Here is a 17,930-nt window from a genome sequence, read left to right as displayed (position 1 = left end):
TTATAAAATTTAATATATATTAATTACCTTAATCCGTATACGCTAACAATAATATCCGCTAACAAAAAATAATTAATAAAAATTTAATTTTTTATTGTTGGCCACATTAATTAAGTTGAAATTAATCACTATAATTATTAATTTTAAATTAACTTAAATTACAAATAAAATGATTAAACATAACTTTAAATAATTGTCTCAAAAAAGACATTCATTTACAAAACACCATTAATCAGGACATTAACTAATTATGTCTGACAAAACATTAATTAAGTAAAGTTTCTATATTGAAAAGTCGAATGAATAAATTGAAGCCACATATCACTTAGCCTTTCTAGGGAGCAACACAACAAGGACTTACTTTTACATAAATTCATCATAGTAATTTATTACTCCCTTTTTATTTCAATAAAACTGATTTATTTATCTTTTTAAGATTTTCATTTGAATATATTTGCATGTTATTCTATTTTGTTTATTCATTTGAATTTTTGTTTCTCCTTTTTAGTTAAACTGAGGGTATAAGTGAAAAATATATTATCTTAAATTTTAAAACAATAAAAGATAAAAACAATTTTTTTTTTCGAAAAAACTAACAATTAAATAGCAACAAAGACAAGACTATCTTTGAAGATTTTATCACACATATACCTCTTCTAATAATGTCATTATATCTTTTTAACGTTAATTTAATGATATTTTTTATGTTTTTTTAACTTATAAAAAATATATAATTTATCAATAAAACCATAAAATATATAAAAAAAAAAACTATTTTTACGTTATAGTAATTTTTTATTGTCATTATTTACAGATTAAAATATATAATCTTAATTTAAAAGATGACTTTGAATTGGATATTATATAATAAGAATATTAATTATTCAATACAGAACATATATGAATTACTATGTGTACTCAATTCAAATGGTTTGATCATGATTTTATGAATTGATTTCAAAAGTTAGTTTTCCATGGATACAGAACATGAACACGGGAAGGAAATAAAGAAGCAATTCCGAAAATGAGAGAAAAAGAGATAAAATGAGATGAAAAGATAATTTCTTAAAGAAAAATATATTTTAACTCATTTTTTTGACCCATTTTTAATTCAATACTTCAATCATCACTAGATCATCTATTTTGATTTTTTATAGTAATTTGATGTGATAATCTAATGATGATTAAAATAATAAATTAAAAATGGATCAAAAAAAAATAAATTAAAATATCATTGTCCTTTCTCAAATCGAAAAACTAAACAAACTATTTTAGTTTCCATGTTTAGAGTACACGTAGACTATGTACATATATGTTCTATAATTTAAAATAAAATGGTTCTAAATGTGGACTTTGTGCAGGTTCCTAAGTGTCAACACCTAATTTTATTTGGATGAAAATTATTATTTTTTACTTAGAAAACAATTAAAGAAAATAAAAGAAAAATAAAAAAAAATGTAAACTTTAATTTAGGGTAGATATATATTTCTATTTTTATTTTTTATCTTATCTTATCTTTAATTTGTTTTTTATATTTTATTTATTTTATTTTTATTTCATCCTATTTTACTTTTATTTTAATCATAATTTTTTTATTTTTTATTTTTATTTGCTATTTATTTTGTCTTTTTTTTAATAATAAGAAAATATATAAAAAAAATGAAAAAAGAAGTGAAAGTTCCTGCTCCAACTGTCCCCTTTTCCTCATTCAGGCAATGAAAAGAGTTTATTTTTTTAAGCTTTGCCCTGTTTGTAAGTTTTGGCATAAAAAAGGAAATATTAGATATTGTAGCATGGCAGCGTATGGCAGTCACAGTAGCGGTGGCTGAGAAACAAGAGGAGGGAGATTTTGCAAAAAGGAAGAAGGTGATTGATGTATTGGGTTTCATCATCAAGAAGGTAAGTGTCCCTAACTTCTTAACTTCGTTAGCTTCGCCCATGGTCTGATACGGATGCTTAAGAATGCATGAGTTGAGCGATGTTCATCCCACTATTATTTTGTTTATACTCACTCACGCTCGTTATCATACACGTTCATAAACACATGAAGTTTTTGTGTGCATCGAAAACAAACAATTAATTCACACCAACACCGAACCCACCGTCCCTCTAGAATCACTACCATCATCTAACCCCAAATTCATCCTCTCCTGCAACAAATAAAAACAGAAAACCCATTCACGTTTTCATCATACGTGAGATCCCAATTCCTTCGCATTCCATCTCCATTTCCTTTCATCACATTCACTGCCCAAGCTTCATTTTTCACATTCCAAACCACCAACTCCATTTCTCTCTCTCGTGCACGTTGAAAAAAAAAAGCGAAAAATAATAGAAATCGCGAGGTCCTCATCCGCGCCGGCGACGGTCTCGATCACGAGCACCGCAGCGGCGACGATACCGGCCGTCCGGAGATGATCGGCGGCGAGCTCCAGAACCTGGTGTGGCTCGCGCGAGAAGGAGAACGAAGAGGTGACGGCACCTCTAATGTTGGTGACATCGCCGGCGATGCTCTTGGCCGGCCATGGGGGTGGCGATGGCTCCGGTATGGATCGGAGGTGATGACGGCGACGTTGGTTGTGCAGTAGCGGCTGGTTCTGCGTTGGAGAAGAAAGGATCTTCGGGTTTGAAGAGGAACCTAATTTTTTAATGTTTGAAGAGTTGGGCTCAGCCCACTTTTACTCGCACACCCCCTTTTTTAAATCTATGCACCCCTTTATTTGGTTGGATTGTTGTGTTTGCTTTCTGAACCTGATTTGCTCGTCGCACCTCTCTGTCCTACACCGCATGCACCACCATTTGTTTCAATTTTTATGCTGGACCTCTTTATTTTCTTCCCGTACCTCCATATTCTGTTAACTCTTCACCACTATGTCATGTATTTATTTTGGACTTGTTTTATTTTCTTCATGCACCCTAATATTTGATAACCAACCACCTCTCTGTTTAATATGTTATCTCTGGGCATGTTGTATCCTGATATTTATTAGTCCTGTACTCTCGTGTGTTTGATTTGGATTGTAACCCATATTTTACTGTACACACTTCATTTATTTCACGCACCTCATTCATTACTCAATCTTTCATATTTCTATTTTTCACTTTTTTCCTTTTTAATTAAATTCTTTCTTTTTAGTTTTATTTTAAAAAACAAAATATTTGAAAATTAAAAAAATTACAAAAATAAAACAATTTAAAAAAATGAATAATGTTTTTATTTTATTTTATTGTGTTTGTCCATTGACACTCATTTTCAAAAATATTGAAAACAATTTTCTTTTCTAATTTTTGGTATTTCTCTGACTATTCATACGTGTGACATCCATTTTTTAAGTAATTCAAAAATAAAAAAAAAATAAAATTTTAAAAATTAAAAACATCAACCCTTTCTAACAAACAATCATCAAGAACTACAAAAATAGAACAAATCTATCAATTTCAAAAAAATCAATAAAAAACTCAAAATACAGCAAACCATATGTTCATTTGAAAACTAAAAAAATACAATCCAATGCTACTAGAATAAAAAAAAAAAACTCCGCGGAAAAAAATTATGGCCAAAAAGTAAACAGAGTTCAGATCAGCTAATAAAACAAAAAGTTAAAGCAAATGATATAAAAATTGGAAATAAAACATATTGGAAATTTTTATATGTACAATAAAGTTACAACTATGCATAAAGTATTTGTTATGAATAACCTTATGATGAATTTCGTCAAAGAGTTTATTGTTGTGTAGACACTCATAAGGTTTTGTATTGAACTTCTTTTTTGGACATGACCGTTTGGTATTTAGACACATCTAGTAGCTTAGAGTATTAATATTGTGATAAGAGTCATCTTCTAAATTTTAGAATAAGGTGTTATGGTTCAAGTTCACTTTTTTTTTCTTAAAACTCTTAAATATAAAATATAGAGATGTAATAAACAAATCAATATAATAATTATTTAACAAAAATCTTTTCAAATTTTTAAAAGTTTTATAATATCAACATAAATTTATTAAAATTGGATTTTTTGTAAACCTTGTAAATAGTTACAATCTTATTTTTATCAACGAAAATAATTCCTTACATTCTTATTCTTATTGATGTGTTATCTTTAGAAATTCGTATGAAAGTTTTATTTCAAAATAATCTTTTTAAAATCTGAATCCAATATCCTGAACGAGTATTCTTATTCAAATACATTTAATACATTTATATGCATTTCAGAGAGCAATTCGAAAGGTGATGTAAAGGAAAAGAGAATGGAAAAAGAAGAAGAGGATCGTAGAAGAGAAGCTGCAATCGCATCCACACCCTGCCTCCGACCGAATTTCAAACCTAAAGGCGTCACGCAGCACCAGCTCGAAAAATTTCGTGTTAGTACCCTCTTCAATCCAATTCACTTTTCGTCATTCTTTACACTTCCCACGTTCAAAATTATTGATAATTTTAGATTTTTTAAACATTTTTCAACATGGGTATGTGTAGTTTTACTACTGCGTTTGATTGTTGCTGTTCTCCGGTGTTAACGTTGTCTGAACATTGGATTGTGATAGGAACTACACAAGAAGCGCTTGCAAGTGAAGTCAAAATCAAAGTTCAAAATAAAATCCAAAGGTTTCTTTCTTTGTATCCCCGCTTAATTGTAATGGTTCATTCGTTTATGATATTCTAATTCTGTCAATGGTTCTGCAGACGGGGCTAACAAAAAGTCACATGGTGATGATTTATGTAGCCAAGACAGTGTAGCTCAAGGTTCAAAAGTTGATCACAAGGAATCAGGCTACTGGAATGATTGTGAAGAAATTGATTCTAGAAATGAAGACGAAAAGGATGATATACCTGTGATTTCCGCGCCAAATAAGCGAAAATTGCATTGGGGGTATGTATCGATAATAACACTTTAGTTCATAGATCTTAGTTTGCAATAGCTAATCCTTGTTTGTTTCTATAATCATTGTAATTAGGGCTTTTGGCACCCAGGTGAGACTTTAAGATATTCCCATAGGTTTTGATTCATTGGTCGGTTATGAGACTAGTTGTCGAGATTTAGTCACTTTTTTGTTAACAACCGTAACTAGGGCATTTAGCTTCCTGTTGGAAGCTTGAGGTCTTTTCTCAAGCTCTTTGGATTGATTATGAAACTAATCTTCAATTTTGATCTGGAGTTTTGTTATAGTGAATACTCCTCGACCCTCCCAAAACTGTGTTTTTGTTATAATTGATCTCAAGTCCTTTCCCACAAACTCTGTTTGTCTTGCCAGCTGAATCACGCCTATTAGGTTGTTAACTTATCACATTAGTAGTTGTGGTTAATCTGTGTGTTGACATCACATGTCACTGGTTGTGTTTTATAGTATTGTAATTCTGCTCTATCCGTGTATATATGGTTATTTTTCTTGTTTGTTTTGCCATGTGAGCGGTTCATAATCATTTGATGTGTTATTAATATTTTGTAGGCTTGACACCAAGAACAGGTGGGAGAGGAAATCCAACATGTAGATATCACCATTGAACTGAAGTGGGGGAATTCATGAATTTTGGTTAAAATGACTATGAGAAGAGGTAAGTGTATATTTAAGACCAAAAGGACAATTGATGTCACCTGAAAAAAAACACATGATCAAAATTGATATCATTTGCAACAAAAACTCATGATCAAAAGACCATGGGAATGCCGTGAGACATTGTGTTGCAATTACACATGTAGAGAATGCTAAGAGAAGATCAGTTATCCATGTTGGGCCTTAAAAGTTATCACGTAGCATCACATATATCAGTAAGACAGTAAATAACTCTGTTGTGGTTATTTGTAATAAGTAACTTTGTTAGATAGAGAACTAATGTTTTATTTGGTATATTAGCATTGTAAACATTTTATTCTTCAAACAAATTCTTTGATCTTTAATGAAAAAAAACTTAGGATTTTTGTTGAAGAGTCTTATTGTTTGTTTTATATCTGCTTTTCTCTGTTCGTTCCTATTGCACCAATTATACACTTTTCTCTGTTCGTTCCTATTACAACAATTTATAAATGTATTATTTGTACACAATAGCAGGCTGGGTAAGTTTTATGTTTTTTTTTTTCTTTTAAATAAATGAAATGTTTGGTCCCAGGCTCTACCAAGACTTGTTCTTCACTCATGATTCAGCCATACCATAATCTCGTGTCATGCCATCTGGACCAGATCATCTTGCAGTCCACCAAGATGCATTATTGATGCTGAAAATGCTAGTAAGACAACCAAAACTGATGTAGAACACAACAGACATCACCAAAAACATAAAAACAAATACAGAAACATGAGCATGGTAAACTCTTTCATGTAGTATATCTTTCACATCTGATCCCATAATAATCTACTTGACACTATTGTCAGCAGCACTTTGGTTACTCGGACTAGAAGGTAATCATATCATGATGCAGCAAATTCATTTGCATATCCTACAATTGTCAAGTACATATCAGGATAAATACCCTCTTTTGTCACCTTCCTTTTATCTATGTTCCTCTGTGGTTATATAATTCATTATTGGTTTTACTTATACAAAACTAATATTATTATCAAAAGTAGTATCACTTCGATTTTGAAAATAGGAGGATGTCAAAGTTATTCAATTTGACTATTGAAGTGAGAATACAGATTCTTGCTAAACAATTACATATAAACAATTAATCCCACTTATCAGTACTCTTGCTAAACAAATGTGTAGATTTAATAGATATAGCAAGAATACAAGGGTATAACAGTTATCAAATGCATTTCTTGAAGATTTTCGTGCTGAATGACTAGTAGCACGTTCCCTTTCCTCCAACTACTCACATAACAGCAAGAACATAGCTGAGAAACCCAGGTACCCAGAGTTGATCCCAAAGTTGTTTACAACACTCAATAATATTCTTGCTAAACAATTACATATAAACAATTAATCCCACTTATCAGTACTCTTGCTAAACAAATGTGTAGATTTAATAGATATAGCAAGAGTACAAGGGTATAACAGTTATCAAATGCATTTCTTGAAGATTTTCGTGCTAAATGACTAGTAGCACGTTCCCTTTCCTCCAACTACTCACATAACAGCAAGAACATAGCTGAGAAACCCAGGTACCCAGAGTTGATCCCAAAGTTGTTTACAACACTCAATAAGACTTGTGAGGAAGTTGAAGATTTGTTAAAAGCTAATAGCACATTCTCTTAGCAACCTCGATTTAAAATCTTTGACGGATTTGCTTGAACTAGAAAACTTAAATATTTGAAAGCAACATGTCCCAACCACACCTAAGTATATGACCCACCTAAGTATATGGTTCCCAGCAGACCTCTGGCCGCATACTTTATGCCGAATACTACCCCCTAACAGTATATGGCCCTCAACAACCACACTCTGCGTTAGATACCTCCCTCTACGAGTATGCGACCACCAGCAACCCTCTGGGCCGCATACCCTGTACTAGATGTCCTCATCTGCAGTATGCGGTTACCAGCAACCCTTTGGGCCGCATACCCTATATTAGTCCTCCTCTGCAGTATGCGGCTGCCAACAGTTCCCTGGGCTGCATACCCTGCACTAAGTACCCCTCCCTAGACTACCTGTTTTACACTAAAGTCCAAGAGGCAAGCAACCTAAATCCAACTACCGCTTAGATGGTTAAGGCAGACGAGAAGTGCCCACTCATGGAGATCCTCATGACCGAGTATCGAATGCCGCCCACATAGAATCCATCCCCACAGGTATACGGTAACCGGCAATAGAAGCCCACAAATGATTACCACCAACCCTCGAAGGACCTCCTGGTAATTTCTCTCCTTACCACTGGATCCAAAAGTGACCAGAAAGGGAATGTTGGGCCAGAAAGCCCATTTCAGGTAGGACCCACAGGTAAAAAGGTATAAATAGCACATTGTTCTATGCATTGATTACGCATTAAATATTCTCTGAATTCACTGACATCATCAACACTGACTTAGGCATCGGAGTGTCTTTTGCAAGCACACCTGCGCCGTCATCGGAGTCCCATCGGAGCAAGGAGATCTCACCCGACTACTTAGCATTAGAACCATCCAGCAGATTTGTGGAATACAATCTGGTCCCCTAAGAACACAACCTTATCCTTTTTTTAGCAATTTAAGAAGTCAACAATTACCATGAAAACTTTCAAGTATCGATTCTTTTACTAAAATTGTTTCAATCTTATTCTCTCTTATCTACTGGATAATCTTGTTGCTGCTAGACTCTGATAAAGAAGAAAGTTAGGGACTCCTTTCAAATAGGAGAAACGTTAGTGAGAAAGTTAAACCAAGAAGAATTGTTTAAGGTTCAATATTCTCTCTTTCATTCATGTGCATCTTACATACACGGAATTTCCACTCCTAAATTATAGGATCATGTGCTGAGTGTACATTGATCACACCAATTGGAACGCTTGTGTTGAAAAGTCTACTAACAAAAAGGATTACATAATGAAATGGAATATAGAACAAAATTGAAAAGAAGTTCTAAGTTGAATAGTGCCGACAGAGTCATCTATAAAAAATCCTTTCATGCCAACCCACCTTTTTGGCTATATGCACTCATCTTTTTTGTGAATTTTGAAAATTTTATTCTGATTAATACGTATAATGTCCAAAATACCCTTATATGTATATATAAAGGTATAACCTCTATTACCTATATTTTGTTTTCATTGTAATAGTTCTCTTTGAACCATTGTGAAAACTCTATCATTGTAAGAGTTCTCTTGTTAAACCATTATAATAGCTCTCTTTGAGTCATTGTAAGAACTTTATTGTCAAGCCATTATAAGAGCTCTTTTTAAGCCATATTAAGAACTCTGTCTGAGTTATTCTAAGAGCTTTCTCGTCGAGCGATTAAGATCTTTCTCTGAGCCATTGTAAGAACTATCTTGTAGAGTATTTGTAAGAGCTTTTTGTGTTGAGTCATTGTAAGAGTTTTCTTGTATTCCCCATTTATACACAAAAACACACAAAAATAAACAAACATAAACACACAATGACAAGACAAACATACATATATAGACACAAACGCAAACAAAAACACAAACACGTAAATAGACACAAAAACACAAAAACATAGATACGCAAACACCCATAGACAAAGATACACAAACATAAACACAAAGACAAATACACATAGAGACATAAACACAAAGACACATACACAGAGACACAAACACACACACACACACAATCACCAAAATTGTTGTGTTTAATTGGCATCCACTTTTATTTAATTTTTACAGAATGTAACACTGATAGAGTTGTCCAAAAAAGTTTTTATTATGCTTTCAGTGAAGGGATCTTTCACGATTACTTACAAAGTTATTTGAGGTTTTTGATTAACATTCATATTAATAATTATTATCGTTTCAGAAAGTAGGATGGCTATAATTGCTATTGATCGGGCTGAAAGACTTGGTTGGCGTCATTTTGGCTGAAATGTGATTGTTAGCTTGCTATTTTGACTTTAGAGATATTAAAACTAATGTTAGATATATTTTTTATTCTTAAAACATTATAAAAAATTATATTTTCTGTATTTTATAAAATTATGGAACATCCTTTCAACAAACGTGTGAATATCCTTTTTAGTCGTTCTTATTTTGTTTTTGATATATTTCTTTGCCTTGCAAATAAATTTTTTAAGTGCAAATTATTAGAATGTCTAGAGTTTAGTGATACTTTTAAACATCAATCCTTTAACTAGAAAGTAATGCAGAAAAATGCAGGTTTGCATTTACGAACCCACTACTTCGCACATAAATTGGAAACACAAATCCTGTAGATTCCGCTTTAGAGTGATTATTTTCTACAATTGACCTTCCGCTTCCGCTCTTGAACAATATTGTTACAAAAAAAATTCACACTTTATCAAATATTCTCCAAAAAGGGAAACAAAAATGCCTCCTCGACACAAACCTAAACCTTAAACCACGAATTTGTTCTAGTGGGTAAACCCAATACTTTTTTTGCTCCACCAACGGGAAAATGACGAACCCTGTCGAAAAATAACTTCGAAAACAGAGGAACAAAAAACTTGGGGAATGGAGGAAGAAGAAACTTAGGGGAATGGACGAAGAAGACACTTCAGAGATGGAGGAAGAAAAAACTTGGGGGAAGGAGGAAGAACAAATCTGAGGATGGAGAAATAACAAACTGCTCTCCTCTTCTCTCACGACTTTCACTCCTCTCTCTCCTTGCCCTTCACCCACTTCTGTCACAAATCAACCTCCCTTTCTCTATCGCTCTCAAGCATGGCCAACGTGAAAATTGTGCAAAAAAAATAAATTAAAATTGAAAAAACAGTGTCACGTCAAGTAGTTAGAGAAATTGTCAAATAACGGTTGTCAATATATCATTTTCCATATATATATATATATATATATATATATATATATATATATGAAAAAAGTGAAGGTGGCTTCTTCAAGTGTGAACGTGTCTAACTTCTATTACCCTCTTTTCATTTCCCTCCAAAACCTACTCTTCACTTTTTTTTATTAAACCCTAGTCATCCTCCAAACCAATCCCTTCTTACTCTTTTTCTCTCACTCTTAGTCTCTCACTTTCAATCTCTCCTAAATGTGGAAATGCATTTTGTTCAAAGCCAATTGTTTTCTGAAAAAGAATTTTTTTGATACTTTTTGACAAAGTTTTAACAATGTCCACATGTCCCCACTCAATTAGCTCAATTTTTTTAAAATAATTTATTATGGTTTAAAGAGAGAAGATAAAGGTTTTGTGAATACTTTGTCAAAGTTTGTTAACAAAAACTTTGTTAAAGTATCAAAATCCTTGTTTTCCCTATTGTCGCAACCGAAATCGCGGCGGGATGACAAAAATAATTTTAAATAGTACAGAGGAGTCGCCACCATAGTTTATTATGGAAAACTATAGAAAAAACCTTAAAAGAATGGTCTTCGAAACTAATTTTGGGTTCGGGAGTCGGTTACGTGTGGGGAAGGTATTAGCACCCCACAACGCCTGTCTTAAGACGGTTCCCTCTTTAATTAAGTGTGAAAAGTAAAATTTTGATGTTTAGAATATTTGTTATTCCCCAAAAAAATCAAACAAAATAAAAAAACACATACAAAAATATTAAAGATTCAAACAAAATTATTTTTTTATTGTTTTGGCCCGACGAGGATTGTACCTCGCTCCTACATATTTTCATTTGAAAAATCAGGATAACGTAGTTCTTTATAACAAAATTGTTGTTTAATATTATTATTTTGTTTTTTTTAATTTTCTAGATTTTTATGTATATGTATATTTTATTAATATCAAGAGAACCCAAGATTCTACATGATAAATATTTAGTTATTAAGCAAATCCGAGATTTGACATGATATTTAAGATTATTTTATAATTTTATAATTTTTTATTATTTCTAATTTTCTTTCAAAAAAAAAGAATTAAAAGGCTATAAAAGAGTGTTTGATTATCCAGCAAGTGCGAGACTTGACATGACATTCACAACTTATATAAAAGAAAATATAATTTTTTATTTTATTTATTTATTTATTTATTATTTTTTTTAGAGAATTAAAGTCTACGAAAAAACACCTTTTTAATTACCCAGATAAAAAACAAAGGAAAAGAGAAAGGTTGAGCACATCAATGATAAACCCAAAATCATCTAACATGAGAACACCGAACACATTTAATCATACAACAATTCAAATGATCATATATGTGATGTTATAAGAGAATCATGAAAAGCATTAGGAGCAAAGAAAATTTACCTTAAGTGACCCCTTTTTGTATGTGTGCTCTATAACAACAAAAAGAGAGGGGGTTTTCGATTTTTTTGTTTTGTCCCTTGCATTAGAGAAATTTTTATGCTTATATAGGCCCCTTGGGGCATTGAGATCCTAGTCTTTAATTATAATAAAATATATGGGGAAGGAATTGGTCTTATTAAATCGTTGCATAATATCCACGGTATTGATTATAATTATTAATGAAATATTGTCTGTAATTACTAGAATCATATTTTCTGTCACATAAAGATCGTAATCAAATCATAACATATTATTCATATAATTGATTCTAATTATTACCAAGAATACTTTCTTCTAAATATTAAAATCGTATCATTCTCTAAAAGCATTATTATCGGGAATATTTGCTTCTAATTAAAATAATACCTTCCCAGTGTAAATGCAAGATATTTATTTAAATTATTATAAAAAATATCGCTCCTAATATTATGAAACGTCATTTTCTGACATGTCATGTGAAAAATGTAAACAACAAACAGTGGGGTAAAAATATGTAAAACATTTGGGCTCATGAAAAGAGTGTGATAATTAAAAATAAATTAGATTCTCCTTCTCTTGGTTTTTTTCTTTTTTTTTTCTTATTTTCCCATGGTAGAATTAAAATTTAAAAACCTACCATCAATCAAAACATATTTTTTTATTTTTTATTATTATTATTATATTATATATTATTTTTATTATTATTATTTCTTTAACCAAACAAATACATTTACCCGGACGAAATTAGGTGTTGACAGCTGCCCCTCTTTACTTATATTTGACTAGATAATATGAAAGTGAAAATTTCATATTATCATAGTAAAAGATAAGTAAAGATAAAAACACTAATTTCGTTCGGGTTTAAAAAATGAAAAAAAAAAAGAGAACTCGACCATTGCCTCGCAGATGGCCGATATAACCAAAGGAAAACCTGGGCTCGACCATTGCCTCGTAGAGGGCCGAGATACCAAAAGAAAATATGGGCTCAAACATTGCCTCGCAGAGGGCCGAGATACCAAAAGAAAACCTGGGCTCGACCATTGCCTCGCAGAGGGCCGAGATACCAAAAGAAAACCTAGGCTCGACCATTGCCTCGCAGAGGGCCGATATGCCAAAAGAAAACCTAAACTCGACCATTACCTCGTAGAGGGCTGATATTGAAATGAAAGTTTGTAACCTTTTTGTGAAGAGGGTTCTAATCAACATGTGGAAGTCGAATTGAATTTTGTGAGAAACAAAACTCATGAATGAAAGAGACTCATTTTTGTTATTGATAGATTATGTGAACACTGTATGCTAAAACTCTAGATGGGAAAAAAATGAAACCCAAAAAGTTGCCCCAGGTTAGAAACATGAAGAACAAGATATGACAAATGGATTTGTGTGGGAACCATGATTAACACATCAACAAAGTGAAAAAACCTTACCTATACAGAAACAGGACGTGGAAACCTTGACAAGGTGTGGAAACCTTGACAAGGTGTAGAAACCTTGACTATCACAAAAACAATGTGTGGAAAGCTTGGCAACATAGAAAGGCGTAGAAACGATGACTAATACCAAAAACAAGATAATGCTGGGCTTGAGGGCTAGACAAAACTAGGCTTGAGAGTTATACAAAACTAAGCTTGGTGGCCAAATAAACTGGGCTTGGGCTAGACAAAGCTGGGCTTGCGGGTTAGACAAAGGTAGGCTTGGGGTGGCCAGGTGAGACTAGGCTAAAAGGGCTAGTGCGGAACTGGGCTTGGGCCAGACTAAATTGGGCTTGAGGGGGCCAGTGCGACATTAGGCTTGGGGGCTAGAAAAAGCTAGGCCTGAGGGCTAGACAAAGCTAGGCTTGGGGTGGCCAGATAAAATTGGGCTTGTGGGCTAGACAAAACTAGGCTTAGGGGCTAGACAAAGCTAGGCTTGGGGTGGCCAGATGAAACTGGGCTTGTTGGCTAGACAAAGCTAGGCTTAGGGGTCAGTTCGAAACTGGGTTTGGGCCAAACTAATCTGGGCTTGAGGTGGCCAGATGAAACTGGGCTTAAGGGGCCAACGCGAAATTAGGCTTAGGCTAGACTAAGCTGGGCTTGAGGGGCCAGATAAATCTGGGCTTTAGGGGGCTAGACAAAGCTAGGCTTAGGGGCCAATGCGAAACTGGGCTTAGGGGCTAGATGAAACTAGGCTTGGGGGCTAGTGCGAAACTGGGCTTATGGGCTAGACGAAACTAGGCTTGGGCCAGACTAACCTGGGCTTTAGGGGCCAGTGCGAAACCGGGTTTGGGCCAAACTAAACTGGGCTTAAGTGTTCAGTGCGAAAATTGGGCTTGTGGAATAGACAAAGCTAAGCTTAGGGGCCAGATAAAATTTGGGCTTTAGGGGGCTAGACAAAGCTAGGGTTAGGGGCCAATGTGAAATTGGGCTTAGGGGCTAGACGAAACTAGGCTTGGGGCTAGTGCAAAACTGGGATTAAGGGCTAGACGAAACTAGGCTTGGACCAGACTAACCTGGGCTTTAGGGGCCAGTGCAAAACTGGGCTTGGGCCAGACTAAACTAGGCTTGAGTGGCCAATGCAAAAACTAGGCTTGTGGGCTAGACAAAGCTAGGCTTAAGGGCCAGTGCGAAACTGGGCTTGGGGGCTAGACAAAGCTATGCTTGAGGATATATGAATGAAGAGGACCATCAATCCGAGAAATACTAAAGAAGTAAAATTTTGTATCTTTCTTATTTTCTTCATTTTGAAACAGAAGGATTCGACAACCGTTCATGTGAATGTAGAGGATTTTGATCCCAAAAGTGACAAAAAAATATTAATTTCATAAAAAGAACTATGATGCCTGATGATTAAGACATGTTATGAATTTTTCTTTTTGAGCATTTATATGATTGTGCATGCATGAATATGCTATGATATGTGCATGAATATGCTAATATGAAATGTGCATGAATATGTTGGCATGTATATGCTTTGTTTTTTTTTTGAACCAAATACTACATAGAGCCTAATTTTGCTAACATGTGTTTGGATATTTTCTATTTGATGATTGATGTGATATGTGTATGAATACATGCAAATGCTAACACCTTGTATGAATTTTCTTTTTATGAATGCATGAGTATGTTGATGCTTATTATGACTTTAACATTTACATTATATGTGCATAAAAATGCTGACACATGCTATGTATTATTATTATTTTTTTAATTTTGATTATGATGTGTCATAATGTTGTTATGTTTATTTCGAGCATGCATGGTGAATGATAATGTTGGCACGACTTATGAATTTTCTTTTTGAAAACTAACAATATTAGTGTATGATGTACATGTGATGATTTTTTTTTTGTTTACATGAACACAGTTGAAACTTTGATGTATGAATTAATGTATGAATGCATGATGAAAGTTCCTTTGTTTGTTAATTTTATTTTTTGACACAAGTGAATGAATCTATGCATGAAACATACCCTTGTGTATTTTTCACCTTTTACATTGTATCAAACTTACTTTAATTGATCCCCAATTTGTTGTTATTTTTATATTTATGGAAACCTTCTATTTTGATTTTTTTTTGAAAAATATTCTTCGGTCTAATCAGTTTATTGAGAAGCTCTTTTCTGTATCATTGCTTTTTGAACACTATTTGAGTGACATACATGAAATTGCCAAATCTCTTGGAAGGGATTAGATGAGATAATTGACTAAGGAGTTTCCCCAATTTTATAGTTATCAATTGACTTCAGGACATGAGGTGTGTTTGGGCTTGTCCCAATTATTGATAAAATAGATGGAGACTTCAAAATTTGCCCCAATTTGAGGATGTAGATTGGTCTCAGGGTGCAAAATGTGTTTGAGCTTGCCCCAGTTGTTGATAACATGAGAATGTTGAAAATAATGAGAGACTTCATACTAGTTGCCCCAATGTAATCTTGACAATCAAAGTCAATAATTGTTCAAATTCAAGATATCTGACAAAATATTTTCCTCTAAATTAAAGTTTTCGAAAAACAATAACCAATCATTAATTTGTGTGGACTTTATTAGGCTTGTATTGTAGCCAAGGCTAAGGGATATGAAAAATGGATAGTGAAGGCTCAAAGTAAATGGTATAAAGGTTATTTCAAACAAAGGTATTTATCTAAGGTTGCACCTAAAATTCATTTGACTACCTTTGTTCACCACTTTTTTTCACTTTCCAACTCTTGTTTCTCTTTTTTTTTTTGCATAACCAATTTTTTTTGTCTTTTCAAACTTTTTTATGTTTTTATTGGTGAATTACAAGTCAAATGAAATAGATACAAACATCATTTTAACTTTAGTGGGAAGATGACCCTTGTTCAGGGTAATTAAAAAGAAATTTTAATTTTTTTATAGGCTCAAAATGGGTAACAAAGGAATATCATTTTTTCTTGATAAAGAAACATGGCCACACATCATTTCAATTCATGATTGTTTTAATTTCAAAAGCTTTAATCCAAAAGGAAAAAAAAATCACATTAGAGGTTGTCCGTACTTTGCCCTTACTTCTTTTTGTATTATTTTCTATTTTTTTGTTGTCTTACTTTTTTCCTAGACCGCCCTTTTGGGTTTTCAGTGTAGTAGACTTTTCTTCATTTTTTTCCTTTTTTGTTGTGTTCAAAGACTTATTTCAATTTTAATTCATTTTAAGGCACATGCCCCTTTATGATGATCCTCCATAGAATACAAAGAAAAGGTTTATTGGAGAAAGGTGATGGGAAATGGGATGGGAAAGGAAGTGAATTTTAGCAATTCCATGTACACAAATTAGAGCAAAGTTTCAAAAGTGTGTCACTTTTCATAAAAATTATCCATTTATTCAACAAACTGATTTGACCAAAGAATAATTTATTTTCTCTTATTTTTTTCACTTTTCGCAGGATTCCATGAATTTAAAAAATTGGGAAACAATTGATTTTTAAAATTATTGTAGTGCAATTTCTTTTCAAGATATGTTGATGCATGTTATGTGTTATGCAAAGTGACATGAGAATGCAAGATGCTACAAATTTGGAAACTACCTATACACATGCATGTGAGTGTATGTATGGCATGTACGATGCAAGGTGGCATGAAAAAACAATGGGATAAATATTATGCATTATACATTGTGACATGAATCCAAAGTGAATCCATGCTACGTGTCAAGTGAATGTTATTTACCTTAAAACTATGTGCATGGTACCATGCATGAATGAAAACAAGATGTGGATGTAATGCATGTATGCACCTCGAGAGGCCCTTATTTATACGTTGATGCAAATATGACACAGTTGAAAATTAACTACTTAATTCTATAAAAATGAAAAGATTAAAAAAATAAAGAAATAATGCACGCTCCCTTTGTGTCTTAGAAGGTGTAGAGAAAATCTATTTTCTAGTCTATGAGCTTTTATATGATTCTTCCAAAGATAGCTCTAAATTATCTCACAGGCCTCTAGAGCTGAAGTCAACCTCAAGACATAATCCACAACGATAGGCAACCTAACAGATGTGGCATGTCAAGAGGAAGCAAACTCTAGATGAAGTCTTCCCAATAGTCAAGTAGATCCGAGATCTAGCATAATAATTGTTGGACCTCCACTCCTTACGGCTAACTCAAGTCCGGGTATAGGACCCCAATATTAAAATGAATGCACTAGCCTACCATGTGTAGTGTGTGAATGGAGCAACCTAAGACTACCCAAACCCACACATGCAAAATAACCAGAAAATTCCTAGACAGATATAACAATTGTCTTCTACCCTAGGGTTCAATAATTTAAACAATATAATCATATGAGGACATTAAAGAGTAAACATGGCATCAAGACAAACAAAGATAGATAAATATACATGAAATAAAACGAAAATAAGGGGAAAACGAATATATAAAAACAACATACTTTTCACACACTTAACCAAGAGGATCGACTCTCCAAAACTTTCCCAGTGGAGTCACCATTTGTTGCAACCGAGATCGCGGCGAGACGGCGAAAATAATTTTAAATAGTACAGAGGAGTCGCCACCATAGTTTATTATGGAAAACTATAGAAAAAACCTTAAAAGAATGGTCTTCGAAACCAATTTTGGGTTCGGGAGTCGGTTACGTGTGGGGAAGGTATTAGCACCCCACAACGCCCGTCTTAAGACGGTTCCCTCTTTAATTAAGTGTCAAAA

General features: G+C 33.3%; 1 protein-coding gene across 1 annotated transcript; it reads left to right on the top strand.

The window, feature by feature from the left end:
* The first annotated feature begins 1,740 nt into the window (after window positions 1–1,740).
* On the top strand, window positions 1,741–5,922 carry LOC114181962 (uncharacterized). Its single transcript, XM_028068667.2, has 5 exons — window positions 1,741–1,899; window positions 4,214–4,362; window positions 4,543–4,603; window positions 4,682–4,868; window positions 5,446–5,922. The coding sequence occupies exons 2-5, from the start codon at window positions 4,249–4,251 to the stop codon at window positions 5,486–5,488; spliced, it is 405 nt and encodes a 134-aa protein (XP_027924468.1). The 5' UTR covers window positions 1,741–1,899; window positions 4,214–4,248; the 3' UTR covers window positions 5,489–5,922.
* Window positions 5,923–17,930: the final 12,008 nt, after the last annotated feature.

This window comes from Vigna unguiculata, chromosome 4 (genome assembly GCF_037176805.1).
Source record: "Vigna unguiculata cultivar grain cowpea cultivar isolate G323 ecotype 2 chromosome 4, ASM3717680v1, whole genome shotgun sequence".
NCBI lineage: Eukaryota > Viridiplantae > Streptophyta > Magnoliopsida > Fabales > Fabaceae > Vigna > Vigna unguiculata.
This window is presented reverse-complemented; position numbering and strand designations above follow the sequence as displayed.